At 41.4% G+C, this 17,937-nt stretch overlaps 3 protein-coding genes across 3 annotated transcripts; 2 read left to right on the forward strand and 1 right to left on the reverse strand.

Moving 5' to 3' along the window:
• Positions 1 to 468: 468 nt before the first annotated feature.
• pgm3 (phosphoglucomutase 3) lies at positions 469 to 5,954 on the forward strand. The gene is made up of 13 exons (XM_084377047.1): positions 469 to 565; positions 1,526 to 1,734; positions 1,907 to 2,091; positions 2,208 to 2,275; positions 2,370 to 2,503; positions 2,614 to 2,809; positions 3,716 to 3,873; positions 3,958 to 4,041; positions 4,120 to 4,218; positions 4,313 to 4,432; positions 4,536 to 4,658; positions 5,086 to 5,259; positions 5,343 to 5,954. Coding segments are annotated over exons 1-13 (1,641 nt in total). The 5' UTR covers positions 469 to 564; the 3' UTR covers positions 5,433 to 5,954.
• Positions 5,955 to 6,345: 391 nt separating this feature from the next.
• Positions 6,346 to 9,722, reverse strand: ngs (notochord granular surface). The gene is made up of 11 exons (XM_084377348.1): positions 9,424 to 9,722; positions 9,007 to 9,160; positions 8,709 to 8,858; positions 8,501 to 8,620; positions 8,294 to 8,389; positions 7,794 to 7,928; positions 7,557 to 7,667; positions 7,373 to 7,483; positions 7,117 to 7,241; positions 6,796 to 7,035; positions 6,346 to 6,705 (listed from the first exon to the last, which is right to left on the reverse strand). Exons 1-11 carry the CDS (start codon positions 9,615 to 9,617, stop codon positions 6,612 to 6,614), a joined length of 1,530 nt encoding a protein of 509 aa, XP_084233474.1. The 5' UTR covers positions 9,618 to 9,722; the 3' UTR covers positions 6,346 to 6,611.
• A 305-nt stretch (positions 9,723 to 10,027) lies between these two features.
• On the forward strand, positions 10,028 to 17,316 carry ccnc (cyclin C). The gene is made up of 12 exons (XM_084378208.1): positions 10,028 to 10,181; positions 10,541 to 10,647; positions 11,273 to 11,357; positions 11,631 to 11,700; positions 11,981 to 12,032; positions 12,135 to 12,190; positions 13,113 to 13,148; positions 13,412 to 13,503; positions 14,393 to 14,460; positions 14,571 to 14,650; positions 15,315 to 15,433; positions 15,613 to 17,316. The coding sequence occupies exons 1-12, from the start codon at positions 10,150 to 10,152 to the stop codon at positions 15,665 to 15,667; spliced, it is 852 nt and encodes a 283-aa protein (XP_084234334.1). The 5' UTR covers positions 10,028 to 10,149; the 3' UTR covers positions 15,668 to 17,316.
• Positions 17,317 to 17,937: the final 621 nt, after the last annotated feature.

Raw genomic sequence — 17,937 nt, forward strand, 5'->3', positions numbered from 1 at the left:
TCTTAAAGGGGAGTCGGCATGGTGGTGGTGGTGGGGGTGGGGGTCACTGTGCAGGAACCCATGGCACCAAAGGGGTTAATACTCGAGCGTGACTGTGGTTTATGAGCTGCTGCATGTGCATCAGACACATGATGAAGGTGGGAGATGATTTCGTTAAGAAAAAAACCCTAAACATGCCTGTTTATTTGTTTTGGATGTGTGGTTATGATCAGGTAAGGTTATATTCACAAGTTTGCGCTATATGGGCCCAAAATAAAGCTTTTCTTTACATATTTTGGGCTTTTATTTTTTAAGAACAGTCAAATAAAAATACAAAAATACAAAAATCTAATCTGCACGTCGTATTTGTGCTTGGTTGTGGTGTTCAAGGCGCCTGCTGCATCATAGTACTACTGTATAATGGGAGACAGTCGTCGCACCGACAGGGCACGCCGAGCGTACTTACGTCACGTGACGTACCCGGAAGTGTAGCCACGTCGTCAGTGAGAAGAAGGAGAGGAGGAGGAACAGGAAGCGATTCACTCTTCACTACACTCCCTCTGCTCAACACACACTAAACAACACAGTAAGTGAATTTAACACGTTTTAAAGCGCTTACACTTATAATTTCGGGTTGAGTTGTGTATTTTACGTTTATACCCAGAAGCACCACTTTGTGCTGTGTGTGTGTTGAAGTAATTTAAGCTAGCTAATGCAGCCAAGTTGTTCTCATTCAACTGATATGATTCAGTTTATTGAGTTTTATCTCGTTTGTGGGCGAGAGTCTGCTGTAAACTTTGCCCTTTTCTTGTCCTTTGACATGTTTTATGTAAGTGTGGTCCAGGCGTTGGTTTCAGCCGTAGAAATGTTCAGTATGTTATATGTTTTTAAATGTTGGATGGATTTCTTGCTGTGATTTCTCTATAAAATGCTTCAATTCTGTCAGACTCAACCAGCTACAACATTAAAAATGCTCTTTACACTTTAATGCAGTAATAGTTTTAGAATAAAGTCATAATAAACCTCTTATATGACACTGTGGGGTCCATTCTGCTGCATAGCAAATACTTTACCTGTAATATATTTCAAGCTGCATCCGTTAATGAGTTAGTTGTCAACTATTAAATTAATCCATCTGTTTTGAGGTGTCAAAGACCTCTATGTGCTGTGTTGCAGGGATATCTACTAAATTAATAATCAATTCATAATAACTGATTAATCGGCAAAGAAAAAAGTCAAAATTCTCTGATTCCAGCTTCTAAAATGTGATAATTTTTGGTTTCTTGTCTCCTACATGTTGGTAAACTGAATATCTTCGAGTTGTGGACAAAACAAAACATTTTCAGACTTCATATTGGGCTTTAGGAAACACTGACACTGTTTTATAGACCAAAAACTGCAATCGGTTAATTGGGAAAATAATAAACTAAGATTATTCAACAATTCAAATAAAGTTTGTTGCAGCACTAGATACATAACAAGTGCAAGTTGTCGGTAATACTTATGTACTTTTACTTAAGTAAAATGTATTTTTAATGTGTTTCAGTGATGGCCGAGTTTCAGGAAGTATCGAAGCAGTCCGGGCTGCACCCTAAGCCTGCAGGGTTGGTGTTGCAGTATGGCACCGCTGGTTTCAGGACCAACGCCAAACACCTGGACCACATCATGTTCAGGATGGGGCTGCTGGCAACTCTCCGCTCCAAAAAGACCAAAGCAACCATCGGAGTCATGGTCACTGCATCACACAACCCAGAGGTGACGATCGTTTCTGTCTTGACCTTGTTTATTTGACTCCATAATGTTGTTTTCTTTTCATATTGTTACTGAAAAAACGACATCTTCCACACCGCTATTTCATTTTCTACATTAAACATCCCTATATAAACATAATCCTCCTGTCTCGCTCTTTACATCTGAACTTGTGTAGGAGGACAACGGGGTGAAGCTGGTCGACCCCATGGGGGAGATGGTGACACCAACATGGGAGGTCTACGCCACCCAGCTGGCCAACGCGGAGCAGGGAGATTTGCTCACTGCTCTGAAAGACGTTATAGAGAAGGAGGACATAAACATGGTCCAGGAGGCGAACGTGTTTGTGGGGAAAGACACCAGGTATATGATCTTAAGTGGCGACTTTCTCTGCCTCTTAGTATTATTAATTCTAGACGGCATCCCTATAATAACATGTGTAACAAAAGACTAAACAAACCTGTGTCCTCTAATTACAGAAGCAGCAGTGCCAGCCTCTCCCAAGCAGTGTTGGATGGAGTCTCTGCACTTGGTGGTCAAAGCAAAGGTAGGGTTAATTAGATTCTTACACTCTCATATGAAATTAATTTGTTGCTTTCTTAGTTTTATTCATGTTTTTGTCTTCACTTCTTACTCATCAGACTATGGTTTGGTGACCACCCCACAGCTACACTACATGGTTTGCTGTCAGAACACGCAGGGTAAATATGGAGAAGCAACAGTGGAAGGATACTATAAGAAACTCTGCCAAGCTTTCATTCAGCTCACAAAGAATGTAAGGACACAGGATGTGTCATGTGTACCGGCGTATATTGTGTTTGTGTTTTTGCAATTCATCCGGGAATCACTCCTTTCACCCTCCCTCCATCTTTTTCTCGCTGCTAGGCGTCAAATTGCACAGACGACCAGAAGCACCTCACTGTGGACGGTGCTAACGGTATCGGGGCTCTAAAGGTGCGCGAGATGGAGAGTCACCTGAAGAAGGAGCTGCATATATCGCTGTTCAACGACGGCAGTAAAGGGAAGCTCAACCACCAGTGTGGGGCGGACTTTGTCAAAGTGCAGCAAAAAGCTCCAACAGGTGCGACTGTGCTCACTAGACGACACTTTTCAGTACTTTATGAACAAGAAAAATGCAGATAAAAAACAGCTTAAAACACTTATTGCAACACATGAACACATTATAATGCATTTGAATGGTATTAATAATGTGTTATAAAGTGGTTATAATGCATGACAACTATGAAAGGTTTTATTCGCCATGATCCTTGCAAAATAAATTAAATCTTTAATGCATTATAGATACAGGACAGTAGATATGATGTACTGTTTCTGTTGCTTATATACCATGAAGACAGACATGCAGTGTTTAACCACAAGATGGAGACTGTTAAACAGCAAATTACCACAATAATTACTATAATATTTGGTATGAAACTCATTTTACATGACATCTGCCTTACAATTTGACTTTTTGGCTGAGGCTTGTTTCAGCTGAAGTTTCTAGGAATCCAACACGTGTTACATTTTTATGTTCCTATAAATGAAGCTTTTGTCAAAGCAGTGACAAATAAATGTGCACTCAGTTGCCAGTGTACCAGGTACACCTACCAGCTTGCAACAGTCCAAAAGTACATCTCGCCTTCATACAGGTTGTAATGTTCAGTTCTTATTGAAACTATTTTAGAAAGGTGTTAAAAAGGATGCTGTTTGTGTTCCTTTTCGCCTGTTTTACATTTTAAATAAATGAAGTGGAGAAAGTAGTACAATTTTCACAACACCACATGCTCCAGAACGACCATATGGTTGAATTAACACCTCCTTAAAACAGTTTCAACAAAAACTGAACGTTACAACCTTCATGAAGGTAGGATTTGCAGGACTGTTGTATCAGAGTGCATTAGTTTAACTTAGGTGTACCTAATAAACTGGCAACCGAGTATATATGACCAAGAGGAAATTGAACTCTCTCTCTCTCTCTCTGAAGGCATTGAGATGAACCCAGGGGAGCGTTGCTGTTCCTACGACGGCGACGCTGACCGAATCATTTACTACTACTCCGACTCTAAAGGGCAGTTTCACCTGCTGGACGGAGACAAAATCGCTACTCTCATCAGCACTTTCCTGAAAGAGCTGCTCACACAGGTATTCTCCCAGAAAATACGAACATGAAAACAAAAACAAGATACACAAACTCTAAGTGAATAGTTTTTGTTTCTGTTCACACAGGCTGGGTTAGACTTGCAGATAGCTGTGGTGCAGACTGCTTACGCTAACGGAAGCTCGACTCGCTATCTGGAAGACACGATGAAGGTGAGAAACACGAGCATTTCTTTCATTTCTTTTTAAAACATGTTTGAGGTAGTGCTCACACATTATCATGTGATTCAGGTAATAGTGAGGTGTACTAAAACTGGAGTGAAGCACCTTCATCACGCAGCCCAGGAGTTTGATATCGGTGTGTACTTCGAGGCCAACGGTCATGGAACTGTGAGTAGCTCAGACACTCAGAGAGGTCACTTAAATCACCAATCTAGCATTTTAATAAAATATATGTGTGATAACATGCCTGTGTTGTGTTCAGGTGTTGTTCAGTAAGGCGGCCGAAGAGAAGATCCAGCAGCTGGCGGACAACTCAAGCACCGCCGACGAGAGGAAGAGAGCAGCTCTCCTGCTGCAGAACACTGTGAACGTCATCAACCAGGTGGAAACACAAACACACAGTGAACCAACGAAACAAAGCAGCATTATTGTTGCACCCACTCACAGTTCTGATGTGTGACTGTGTGTTTTTTGTTTTTATAAAGACTGTAGGTGATGCCATTTCTGACATGCTGCTGATTGAAGCCATAATGGCCATCAAGGGTATGACTGTGCAGCAGTGGGACGCAATCTACAGCGACCTGCCAAACAGGCAGCTCAAAGTCAAGGTGCTCGTTCATTCATCAGTTATAATGTGTGATATTTGTGATAATTAATCCTGGAGGGAACTTAAAAGTGCCGGGGCTGCTAGAAAACATCATACCTCAGGTTTCTGACAGACCTTCGAAGTCCTTGAATTTTAGAGAAAATGTTAAGTTTTAAAAATTGAATTGTTTCGTTGTTGTAAAAATATTGTACCTTGATTAATGACTAGGCTTCTGTTCTCCATCTTCACATCCTGAGGAGCTGCTTCTGACAGATAATGGAAGTTTTGAAATTACAGCAAAAAATGAAAATACTCCAGTAAAGTACCTCAAAATTGTATGTGGTTAGATTCAACCACGGGTATGTCATCTGTACTCCCATCAGTGCCACCTCCACAGGAATATATGGTGCATAAGCACTTATAGAAAGCTATATTTGTGCCTTCTGTAGGTGTCGGACCGCAGGGTGATAGATACAACAGACGCAGAGAGACGGGCAGTGAGCCCAGACGGACTGCAGGAGGCCATCGACAGCTTAGTGAAGAAGTACAGACAGGCCCGCTCCTTCGTGAGACCCTCCGGCACCGAGGACGTGGTGAGAGTTTACGCCGAGGCCGAATCACAGGTGAGCTCAGTTTCTTTTGAGACATTTTCTTTTCCTTTTGCCTTTATTCTCTGATACAAACAGATGTTGTATTTGTGTTGTAGGAGAGCGCTGATGCTCTGGCACATGAAGTCAGCCTTGCGGTTTATCGTCTCGCTGGAGGAGTCGGGGGTGAACCCAAACCGTTGCACTAGAGACACAAAATCACACAGAATTGACAAATCCATCGGTGCTTTTTGGATGCAATCTCAGTCGATCACGTTATTTAATATCAAATTGCTTCTTTTCTGTGAGGTACCATTTCATGTACTGTTAATTGCACTTTGGACTTCACTCTACTTCTCTGTATTCATCTGTCGTTGTGAAAAAATGGGACACACTGTGGGAGATTTTGTGCTTTTTTGAATAAGGCCACTATACATATACACACTACTACATATCATATAAATACGCTACTTGACTGTATATGTCATGATTAAAACATTAATTGTCTTTACACACAGATTAAGGAGGTTTTGATGACGGTTTCAATCACATTTTTGTGAGCATGTAACTTCTTACTAAATGAATCTCTTTGGAAATGTTACTGTACGTCTGTCTTTGATTTCTACACAGTGGGTTTGATTATGAAACAAGTTTACACGTGACGGGGGTTGTGGTAATTGTACTTCCCTTGAATGTCAGTTGCTGCTTCAGTTTGAATAAATAATACAAAAGAAAAAGGAGCAAAGTGTGTGTTGTTTTTCAGTTTTCCATAGAGCTGCAACTATTAGTCGATTATTCTGATAATCAGCTAATCACTCATGTTTTCATCATTTTTCAAGCTAAATTGTCCAAAATTTCCCGGTTCTTGCTGCTTTTCTTTGTCATTTATATGAATCTTTAGGTTTTGGGACTTTTTGTCAGGCAAAAGCAGCGATTTGAAGACATACTGAAGAGCATTTTTGCACAATTTTTACATTTTCTAGACGAAACAAGCAGTCGTCTGATAATTCTATAATGACAGTAATTGTTATTTGCAGTCCAAGTGTTCCAGCTCTCTTGATTTTAAATTAAAAAAACACAGCTACTATACACTTGCAGTTTATTTAGCTACTTTAAAAGACATGTTTCTGACACACAGGAGGATTAAAACAGCAGAGAGGCAGAGGGAGTTAGGAGCAGACAGGGCTGAGTTACAGGACACACTGTGCATATTTTACTTAATGTTAAGTCTCCATAGACGACAAACACAACACTTGAAATGGGTACAAGCTGCTTTAGTACACGTGGGAATTGCTTTTTCTGCTTTATGCTGTGTTTTCACTCAAATTCAGAGTTACTTCTATGATTTTCAAAGTATTGAAACACCTGAATAATACGATACGACAAGTCTATTCTTCTTCTGTATCATCTGCTGCTCCAGAGATGATGATGGTGCGTGTCTGTGTATCGCTCTCATACTTGTCCTCATCTGTCCTTACTGTTCTGGGGAGAGAAGAGGAAAAGGGTGGAGAAGTAAAATTAAGAAATGTTACTTCATCAGTTGACTATTGACAGTTGACTGTCACCCTCTACCTGATGAGGACAGTCTTCCTCTCGGACATCTCAATGGACTGCTCCTCTGGGGCTGTCTCAGCCCTGCTGATGGTCGAGTCACTGCAGGCTTCATTTATCTTCACAGTCGCTGCAGTGGCTGAGCTGTCGGAGGCTGAAGCTGCACGCATGCTAACAGAGGTAGTAAGCTGCAGGCCTCCAGTGAGGGACAGGTTTTGGACCGTGGTGCTCAGACGACTGTCTTCCCCCTCGATCAGCTTCCTGTGACAAATAAACAGAGGGGAGAGGAGTTAAAATGATAAATACCCAGTGTTCAGTAAGTCATAAGATCCTTGTGTTCACCTGTAGGTGGTGATCTCAATCTCCAGAGCCATCTTCACATTCAGCAGGTCCTGGTGCTCCCGCAGCAGCAGAGCGATCTTCTCCTTGGTCACCTTCAGATCCAGCTTACTGGCCTCTATACACTCCTGTTGCAGCAGAACACAACAGAACAGATTAATTTAAAGGGGTTTCAGGCCAGAGAACGACTGATATTCATCCTGCTGTGTGAACATCCGAGTGACTATAAATAAATGCAATAGCACATCATGTCAGTTACCTGTAGGTCCTCCTCCTTCTTCTTGTGTTTTTCCACTGCATCGCGAATCTGAGCCTCCAAATACTCGTTCCTCGTCTTCACTGCATCCAGTTCACGCTCCTTGTCAAGGATCTGCACACACATGGCTCAGACATTGTAGAAGAAACCACATACACTGTGTTTAAAAACAGAAAATCATACTCACAGTCTTCCTATAGCCTGTGATTTCCTCTCTCAAAGTTCGAACACTTTGAGCGTGTTTGGTGGAGGCGCTGCTCAGGTCCTGAAACTTCGACGCATACCAAGCGTCCATTTCCTAGAGGAAGGTTTCGATGGATAATCACCTACTTTTTAAACTTTAAATGAGAATTTCTCATGTGCTGTTTATTGGCCAAACAATAATGATCACGTGTGTTTTTAACGTCAGCGAGCGGCTTCCTACCTTTAGGTTTTTGGCAGCAATGCTGTCATATTGAGACTGTATTTGTCTGAGAGCGGTGGAGAGGTCGGGGAGGCCAAAGGTCAGCTCCACCTTGGATGTTGCTGAATAGATCTGCTGCATGAGCTCCTCGATTTCCTTACAGTGTATCCCAAACAACCACAGTTAGAAGAATAACAGTATATACAGCAATAAAACACAAGTTTATATGACTTTATTAGATAATATAACTCTGAAATACCAAAGATGATTTTAGAAATGCATTAAAACAGTGTTCGCTCTGGTATGTCGTCCCCTTTATCTTCCTGTGAGTCTTCACACCTTGCTGATAATTGCCGTGTTTACAGTCTTACTCACTTCATCCATCACCGGGCTCTCGTTTTAAGTTGTAACCTGTCATAGCAATAATTACCAGCCCATTAAACCGTTAATGATAAAATGAAAGGCATGCCGCTGGCTCACATACACCGTCTGCTGCTGATAGACAGATGAGCAGACATTACCTCCTTGTGAACTCTCTGCAGGAAGGCAAGCTCAACCTCCAGATGTTCCAGGTGTTTCTCCAGATGAATCCGCGCTGAGGTCGCTCTATCCACATCCTGAGACATTGAATCACATATGGTCGGACTGGTTCCCGTTCATTATTCTTCTATTAGTTACAGAAACGTACTAAACACAAAGGTTTAAATGGACTTTCAACTGTTTCTTACCGGGCGGAGAGCCTCGATGTCATGCTCCGTCTCTTTCCGGGCAACCACAGCCTCGTCATATTTGGCTGTCAGCGTGTCCAACTGGCCCAACAACGCCTCCTTGGCTGCCAAAGACATATCCTGTACATGGGGTAAGTTGTTGCCACATTTTGAACCACTAGTCACAACAAACCACAACGTTACGGTCATCATGTATGACCTCCCTCACCCGCTGGGCTCTCATTTGCTCGGCGACCCTGTTGAGATCCTTCAGCTGAGACTCGTACAGCTGCCTGAGGCCGGATGGTCTGGCATGGCGGCTCCTCAGGGCCTCAATCTCAGACTCCAGCAGCTTGTTTTTGGACTCCAGTGATCGCACCTGTAAGAAGACATACAGGAGGCAAGTTAAAAGCACAATAAATAAAGTAAAATAGGGTAAGACTCTTTGCACAGGTATTGCTTTTGTTACAAAAGTTAAGAGTGTACATGTGCAAGTGTGTGTGTCTCTGTGTGAATGCTCCTCCTGCCTTTTCGATGTACGCTGCCAGGCGGTCATTGAGGACGACCATCTCCTGCCTCTCACTGGATCGAGTCACCATAAACGCCCGGTTCTCCGCTGCAGCCGCATCCAGGTCCAGCTTTGACTCCAGTCCTAAGCAAAGTGTTCCCATACTCACGCTGCTGTAGACGGGACCAGAAAGGAGTTTACAGAAGATGGATCACAGTTTGGATTTGGTAGAGAGGGGCACCTTTATACACATACAATGCCTCTTATGCACTCACACTGTCATAACAATGCTATTAATCTCTTATTAAAGCTGTATTGGGAGCATTAATGTAGTAATTTACTACTACATACTACTAGTCATTTTAAGTGTTTAATTTTCCCAATAAAACAAGAAAATAAAATAAGTGATCAGGATTCAGTATAATTGGTGACTTACCTGGTCATGCCAGCCTTGGAGGAGGCCCTGCGCCCCATCGTCCCTCCGCCCCGGGTGAAGCTGACCGACCGGGGGCGGCTCTCCCTGCGGGAGGGAGAGGGACTGGACACCCGGAGCTGGTAGGCAGAGCTGGCGGCCAAGTTACACTCGAAGTGGCGGCGGTATGAAGACATCCTCTCTGGGCTGCTGCTCATGTTGACGCTCCTGTCACTTCTGCAACTTCAACTGAAAAAACCCAAACTGGCCCCTCACACATGTTAGTAGGTGGTGGTGTCTTTATATCCTCACTCAGCCCTTCCCTTAACACTGCAGAGGAATGTTGAACCTTCCCAACCCAGGGGTGAATGTCCCTGCAAACATCTATCAAGGTTACGACAATTAACTTATTATAGGCGGTTGGAGGATATATATTTTATAATATCAATTCTCTGTTGACTTACCTGTAATTAAATGCATAAATATATATAATATCCCCCTATTTAAATTATGAATACATACATTTCGAAGTGTAATATTAAAACAAACATAAATACTTGCTTTGTAAGTTTTTAACGCGGAACTAAAAAGCCCGGAACCATTTATTCGCGTTCCACCTATCCTTCTCCGGACCACTTTTGACGTTACTCCGGTGTCTGTTTAGCACAACTACTTTGACTTAGCTACCTACTTCGTTTGTACCAAATTATATCAATTTTAAGTGTGCCTCTCTACCTCAACTGCTGAGATATGGCGGGAAACTTCTGGCAAAGTTCACATTAGTAAGTTTCTATTGAAATGTTGACGTGTTGCGTGTTTTTCTTGTGAATAACCGTCTGTGTTGTGAGGCCTAACGTTACACTTGGCGCTAGCTGTGTACTGCGGCAATGCTAACAGTTTCTCCTGAAGTACTGCTTCGATATAAAACAGCTTTTAAACTTCAGACGGGAGGAAAATATACTAAAGATGAAGACTGTCATAAAAGCTCAATTAGACTGACTTACTTTCAAATTTTTGCTGTTTTTCGACAGTGGTATAGATGGCTAACATATTGTTTATGTGCTACCCGCTAGCTTGGTTGATAACACTTTGACTAGCTGTTCAGTATATTGAATTAATGTGTTTTATTTCACTGTCACAGTCTGCAGTGGGTTCTGGACAAACAGGACCTGATGAAAGAGCGCCAGAAGGATCTGAAGTTTCTGTCAGAAGAGGAGTACTGGAAGCTGCAGATTTTCTTTGCCAATGGTATTTGTTTAGTTTTGTGTTAGAAGTTTTATAGCCTGAGCCTCTTTTGCAAAACCTGTTGACTTCTTGGATAACTTTGAATAACATAGCATCTGAAATACATTAGATTAAAGCGAGTATTAGTGTTTCCTGTTGAAATTCTGTGTACTTATCATTCACAACCTAACAAGTGTTTTCGACTACATAATGAAGTCAGGCTATTTTCTTTAAAGGGACATTATGCAGTTTTTGTGAAGACATTCAAACTCAGAATTTTAATATTTATAATATTAATGATCATATTATAATTATAATACAAACTCTGAAATGCTTATTGTTTCCATAACTGAATAAACAAGCTGTTCTCAGAGGACAATAAGGTCCCCAGAACACTGTTTGAAGCTAGAAAGGTGGCAGGGTCCGCCAAATATAAACAATGTAAAACAGTATGAAACTGTGTTGTCCTCTAAGGTCAGTTTGTTTATTGAGCTTATTCAGTCATGAAAACGAAGAGAGTTTGTTTATTTAGTTTAGGCATTAAAAAAAATCAGTTAATGAAGGTCTTTCTGTTCTGATTACAATTTCTTCCCCAAAAATACATAGTTTACCTTTTAAGTTATATAATGTTTAATTCTGTCTCTTTCAGTGATCCAGGCCTTGGGGGAACACCTGAAGCTGCGGCAGCAGGTTATTGCCACTGCAACCGTCTACTTCAAACGCTTCTATGCCAGGTAAGGAAGACATATCGGCGTAAAACTGATCAACTGCTATTAGTATAATTTTAATCTGGGACTTTGGTTATAGTAATGTGAGCCATTTTAATCAGTATCTGTCAATGACCGTCTTCTTAGCCACGATATAAAATATAATGTGCTCACATTTTGTTTGACAGTGTCATTTTTGTTTTTTCACTCGTTATATTGTCATGTTATTGCTCTTTGTTATGTTGACCTAAATCCTTTTCATCCCAAAGCTGATAAATCTTTATCTCTCCTTGTTTGTAGATATTCCCTGAAAAGTATAGATCCAGTGCTCATGGCTCCTACCTGTGTTTTCCTGGCTTCTAAAGTTGAGGTATGGACGTTTTTCTGTGGTGCCAGTATGAGAATAATTTTACACCATCACAGTTTTAGCATCTCAGCTGTTTATTGAACAGCAAAATAGAGCTCCATACTCTGCTTCAGGTTTCCATGTTGTTTGCATCTTTGGAAGAGGCTGACTTTAAGTGTGGTGGTGACGTGGCTTTTAAAGAAGGCCCTACACTACTCTGCTCCTCTTCCAAGTCCATCAGAAGCGTCTGTTGCTTCTGTCCTGTAATTATCTGATCTGAGCTCAAACTTTGATGTCATTCCAGGAATTTGGAGTCGTATCCAATACCAGGCTGATCTCTGCAGCAACGTCTGTGTGTAAGTCACCACGTTACACAACATATTTACTTAAATTGAAAGTAGTACAGATCTCTATAATTGGGCGACAATATAATCATGTTTTCTTTTTCTCAAAAACAGTGAAAACAAGATTTTCCTACGCCTTTCCAAAGGAGTTCCCTTACAGAATGAATCATGTAAGTGAAATGTTAGTAATGTATGACTTACAAGTAAGGTTAAAAATACAATTCAACAGTTTTAACAACTCAAATAACCGCATCCTGCTGGATCAGCTATGCCCCGAATCAGCCACATGATTGTTTTCTTGCTTCCTCTGCAAAGTTATTTATGCACTGCCGTGCTAGATTACAGCATACCAAGAAACCCTTACACCGTATAACAGTGTTGCCATGTCGGTGTCTACCAATACGCGAGATTCCTTAACTAATGTTTGCAGTCCTCCGATAAAAATGTTGTTGCTGTGAGAGATTGCTTCGACTGCTTGGAACTGGGCACAAATGCAGTCTGCATGTCCCACTCTGGTGTCAAGTGGTGCCCAGCGCCAGTATTTTATTCATCCAGCATCGCCACAACGTCACTGTGGCTGTTCTGACACGCTGCCTGTCCAGAAAGCTGTGAAAACTAATATTTATAGTGAGCCACATTAGAGCGATAAAGGGCAATGAGTTGGTGGGGTGCTGCAACTCCTTAACGTCATTAATCAAGTCCAGTCTGCAGACATAGTCATTTTGATGGCGACAAACGGGGATACACAACGGGGATACACAATAGACCTTTTAAGGCATTGTATATATTTTATTAGGTCTAAATATTTGATATAATATGATTCACTGAGGAAGGTAAAGCTTTGAAGTACCTCTTCACTACATTATGAAAGGATCTTAAACTAAACTAACTAAACTACCCAAACAGATGTTCTAGTTGATTTTTGAAGCATTTCAGCCTGACATGGGTCTATTTCACAATGTTTCTATTAGATACTACGAAAAGGAAGATGTCACTTGTGTTTTCTTTCAAACGTTGTTGGCTCAGGTTGAGTTGAATTGGTCTGATATGTAAAATTTATGGATTCATTGATTTAAATTTGTGTCTTTACAGATATTAGAATGTGAGTTCTATCTTCTGGAGTTGATGGTGAGTACATTTGGGAAAGAAATGCCACTTCAAAAACAATGAATCCAAGGTGTTTCTTGCTTGTGTAAAGTAAAAAAACAAAACTGCCAGTGGAACGGGCGAAAATGCCTAAAAACTAGTGAAAATGATCTAAAAACAAGTCTGTCTAATGTCACTAAAATGTTACTTTCTAGATGATTGTGTCTTATCAAAAGTCTTATAAAATATTTTGATTGATGCTTGATTGGATGGATTACTCATTGTTTACATTTTCTATCTTTCAGGACTGCTGCCTGATCGTGTACCACCCCTACAGACCTCTGCTGCAGTATGTGCAGGATATGGGACAGGAGGACATGCTGCTGCCCCTGGCCTGGTATGATTCAGTTTGTGTACATTTATCTGGAAATTGTCTGGTGATCTGACTAGAGCATGACACGGGAGTGGATTTTCACTCCCGTCCCATCCCACTCCCAGAGAAAAAATCCCATCCCATCCCAATCCCGGGCCGGAGTAAAAAAATAAATCCCATCCCATCCCACTCCTGTAGAATGACTCCCGCTCCCATCCCGCTCCCACTCAAAATTACTCCCACTCCGTTTTTTTTTTTTTTTTTTATAATTAATAAGTTAGTCATTAGGAAAGTCAATGGATTTTGTGTTTTTGCAAGTTGTGTTGAAGAGGAGAGGGAGGACAGTGGTGGTGAAGAAGAGATGGCATCGGGCAGACAGTTGGTGCTACAGTACATGCTACATGTACTGTAGCACCAACTGCGTGTCGGACTTTACTCTGTAGCTCTCGCTTCCCAGCTTCATCGCCTCTACCTCCCTCCATTGTTGTTGTTGTGTGTCTCCCGCCCCCGAGTCCCACGTATTTAACCTCCGGTAGTGGCCGGCCTGGCCGGAAGTCAAAGCACTGCTGGATGTGTAGTTCTTTTGACTTGCTAACGCAAGTCAAAATAGTTTTGGCTCACTGAAAGATGACTACAAAAATGGACGTGTCTGTTCTTTTGGTTGTTTAACACGGCTGAAAATCATCATCTATTAATGGCGTTCCCGCTCCTGCCCGCTCCCGTTGATTTTTATTCCCATCCCATCCCAATCACGGGATTAATAAAACTTTGACTCCCATCCCACGGGAATCCCACGGGAATCACGTGACCCGCGGGAATTCCCGAAAAATGTCATGCTCTAGATCTGACTGATGATTAAATTCACAACGTGGACAGCTGGTAGACTTACTCAGTGTCTCTCTGTCTGTACCAGGCGAATAGTGAACGACACATACAGGACGGACCTTTGTCTGCTCTACCCACCCTTCATGATTGCCTTGGGTAAGATGTGTCCCGTGCGTTTCTCATCGAAGCTATTTAATGCAGTTACTGTTTTCAAATAAGATTTCATCAACTGTAACATGATCAGCTGTTCTTCTTTTCTCCCACAGCGTGTCTGCATGTGGCCTGTGTGGTGCAGCAGAAAGATGCCAGGCAGTGGTTTGCAGAGCTCTCTGTCGACATGGACAAAGTAAGAGCGGCCTCACTCTCAAAAATCATTTTGTCGGAGAATCTGAACTAATCGAGGTTGAGACACATGATTGAAGAAAAATTAGAATAGTACAGTTAAAACTCTATTTTATGCTACCTTTTCAAAGTGACATTATGCAAACTCTCATTTTTAGGGCAGCACTGTGCAGTATTACTCATCTCCTCGTTTCCCAGTTGATCTCTTCATACCATAAACTGCCTCCCATCCTCCTGACTTGTCTGCCTTCAAGCAGCATTTAGCCTGAAGCTAAGCTAACTGGTATCCCAGAAGTGCCGTCATTTGTTGTAACGGCAGATGAAGTCAGGAAGGCTGTGATTTAGGGAAAAAATCATCTCTGAAGAATAATGAATTTTAATGAATTTCTAGTTTAATTTAGTTTGCTGAAGTAGGTGCAAATTGATGCATCAGCATTGTGAATAAAGGGAATATTTTGTAGCTGTTTTATAGACTTGTGATTTTAATTTTTTAAGGCAGTGTTAAAAGCAAGTTAGCCAATCTGAAAACCGCAGTGGAGCTACAGTAGCTGTTTAATAATCGTTTTATATGTGCTGTAAATTGAACCATTTTTACTTTGGATTATTTTGTACTGAGCAGCGGGATATCTGCATCAGTTCACTTCTGATTCGTTGTGTTTTCTGTCCAGATCCTGGAGATTATCCGCGTCATCCTTAAGCTCTATGACCAGTGGAAAAACTTTGACGACAGAAAGGAGATCGCTGCGGTGCTAAACAAGATGCCTAAACCCAAACCCCCTCCTAACAGGTAAACCTCACTCAAGGCTCTGTGTGTAAATCCTGCTGTCATACACCATACACACATTATTATATTTACTCATCAGGATGTCTTTAAGAGACGAATGAATGAAGACTCTTTAAGCAATTTTAAACTCAGAAACCTTGTAATGTCATTATTTTCTCCATTTCTCTCTCTGTTGTCTGCAGTGAGGGTGACCAGAGCTCCAATGGGAACCAAAGCAACTCCTACAGCCAGTCTTAGCGTCTGTACTACCATGGGGTATCCATAATGTTCATGCACAATCTTTGTGGTGTCAGCTGGAAAAAAAAGATCACATTTCAGCCGACCAAGATCATCTTCGACTGACACCCCAAATAAACTCTGGAGAGCTCCACTTCTCCGATCATTATGGGTTTACGGATTGAGCGAGCGGCCACTGAAATGCCAGCAGTGATGAGCCGATCGGTGACAACAGTGTTGTCTTCCCTCTCTCAACTCTGCTCCAGACTTGAATAAACTAAAACTGAGGAACATTTTGGGGGGGAAGAGGGGAATGTAGGGGAGAACTGTTGAGAGAACAGATGTGATGGTTTAAACACCTGCTTCAATGTCATTGTGATGATCCTGGCAGCCTTGAACAGCCCACAGGAGCGAGTCCTTTCATGTGGAGCTCCGCGGGTTTCGAGAAAACTTGATCACAAGTACTGTGTCTCTGTGTGTATGTGTGTGTGTGTGTTTGTCTGGGTGTTTTCATTCCTCAGGGACTGTAGTAGTCTTCTGTTAAACAATTCAATCCTGTGCTGTTAGAGAGTGAATCTGATTGGATATCACCCCGTGCAACTGTGATGTGATTGGATGCCTGTGAGTTCTGTGCTGGTTGATCATGAATCTTTGGCAGGATACAGAATCCTGAGAGACTCCTCTTTATGGTAGAAATTAACTCGATTTACTGTTTTGAATTATGACAACTCCACCTCCTCCCTCCCGTCCCCTACTCCCTGTTGTAAATAGCCTTATAATTCTATTCATTTATTTTATGTTTTCATGTTTTTACTTTATTAAATGGAAATCATGAGCAGGTTTCGCTTCGTACTCGTCCTTTAGGTGAAAGTGCCCCCGTTTGTTTGATTGTCATGATTCTGTTTGCCTGCTGCGAAGCTTATTCTTCATTTTATTTTTAATTTGTCGTCAATTCTGCTTTAGTTGTACAATAATGTCTTGTGTAAGGCTATTTTTGCTTTTAATTTGTCATGGAAGTGCTTTTTTGAGGTGAAAACATCGTTTTAGATTTGTCTGTAAAGTTTTCGTTGTGTATTCTGCTTTCCGCCATCTATTTAATCACTGAATTGTGGCGTTGTATGTGTGCACATATCTGTAGATGTCTCTATAATTTTGGGATGTAATACAGTGGGAGCTGTGTGTGTGGCTGTCCTCGATAACAAGCCTTACAAAGTAAAAGCTGCTGGTTACAGAGAAAAACCCTTAATAAAAGCACATTGTCCCGTTCAGAATGACTGTAAAATGTGTTATAGGGTTGTTTTTCGTTGCATTGCTCGGACGCATCATCGAGTTTTATTTCTTCAATCGCTTCCTCATGTATGTGACTTGGAAAAACATTGTGTTAAAGTCACGTTCTCATACTAAATGAAAGAGACACAAGCCTCTGAGGCAAGTTGGACGCAGCCTGGTTCTGTGTTGCCGTCTGGCGTTTTCCTCCCCTTCAGCAGGCTCCATCTGTTACGTGACAGTTCACATGGATGGAGGCGAGAATGAAAGGGCTTCAACCCTGCCTACATATTCCTACTTGTTCTGTTAACATTTTCCAACATTGTTTTATTACTTGAACGTCTTGTTTATTATTTTGAAAGAGCATTTATGGTGAAAATAAAATGTCTGGTGTAAAACAAAGAGCTTCCGTTCTGTTATTCAAGCTGTTATGTCATGTTCGTATAGTGCAGTATGTAATGGACTCTGGGGAATCTTCCAGCATGTTACAAAAGTCATGTGCACTGCCTTTACCTAACTTCAATGTCACTTCAATGCAATGACTGTGGTAGGACCCCTAGTGGTAGACAAAAAGAATATATGTAACATTACATACCAGGTTTGACTTTGAAAAATAGATTTTTATTAATAAGGGGCTTGGAGTTAAAGTTAAAGACTCTTTATACTGAAGTGATTTGACATTTTTCTCCAGTTTGTGTCAATAAAACACGAGGTAATTCACTGAGCACCTTCAGAAGATGAGCAGTATTTACCTATAGTCGCTTTAGGGAGATGTCAGTCCCTGTGACGTCACTAAAGCAGCGTGAAGCCAGAGGAGAGAAAGTACAGCAAGCTGCAGCATTTCTCCTTCAAAATAAAAGCCTGAGAAGAAAAGCAAAAGTGTCAGAATCAGCAGATTAAATAAGGAGTTGAACTGGACACGTTGAGCTGTTACAGAAGCCCACGTGTGAATAATACAATATTAGCCTTATTAGTAAGACCTGTGCTTTTTGTACGATGACAAGTCAAAATGTGTTTGTTGTTGT

This window comes from Pagrus pagrus (genome assembly GCF_965226575.1).
Source record: "Pagrus pagrus genome assembly, chromosome: 16".
NCBI lineage: Eukaryota > Metazoa > Chordata > Actinopteri > Spariformes > Sparidae > Pagrus > Pagrus pagrus.

What these genes read in the sequence shown, in the direction of transcription:
- ngs (XM_084377348.1), bottom strand. Translation starts at nt 9,617, where the DNA reads ATGAGCAGCAGCCCAGAGAGGATGTCTTCATACCGCCGCCACTTCGAG. An exon ending in TCCAAGGCTGGCATGACCAG is followed by an intron (nt 9,161 to 9,423) that starts GTAAGTCACCAA and finishes TCCCGTCTACAG; the next exon opens with CAGCGTGAGTATGGGAACAC. An exon ending in ACATCGAGGCTCTCCGCCCG is followed by an intron (nt 8,390 to 8,500) that starts GTAAGAAACAGT and finishes TCAATGTCTCAG; the next exon opens with GATGTGGATAGAGCGACCTC.
- ccnc (XM_084378208.1), top strand. Translation starts at nt 10,150, where the DNA reads ATGGCGGGAAACTTCTGGCAAAGTTCACATTA. An exon ending in ATGCTGCTGCCCCTGGCCTG is followed by an intron (nt 13,504 to 14,392) that starts GTATGATTCAGT and finishes TGTCTGTACCAG; the next exon opens with GCGAATAGTGAACGACACAT. An exon ending in ACCCTTCATGATTGCCTTGG is followed by an intron (nt 14,461 to 14,570) that starts GTAAGATGTGTC and finishes TTTCTCCCACAG; the next exon opens with CGTGTCTGCATGTGGCCTGT.
- pgm3 (XM_084377047.1), top strand. An exon ending in CTGCATCACACAACCCAGAG is followed by an intron (nt 1,735 to 1,906) that starts GTGACGATCGTT and finishes GAACTTGTGTAG; the next exon opens with GAGGACAACGGGGTGAAGCT. An exon ending in GCAGCAAAAAGCTCCAACAG is followed by an intron (nt 2,810 to 3,715) that starts GTGCGACTGTGC and finishes CTCTCTCTGAAG; the next exon opens with GCATTGAGATGAACCCAGGG.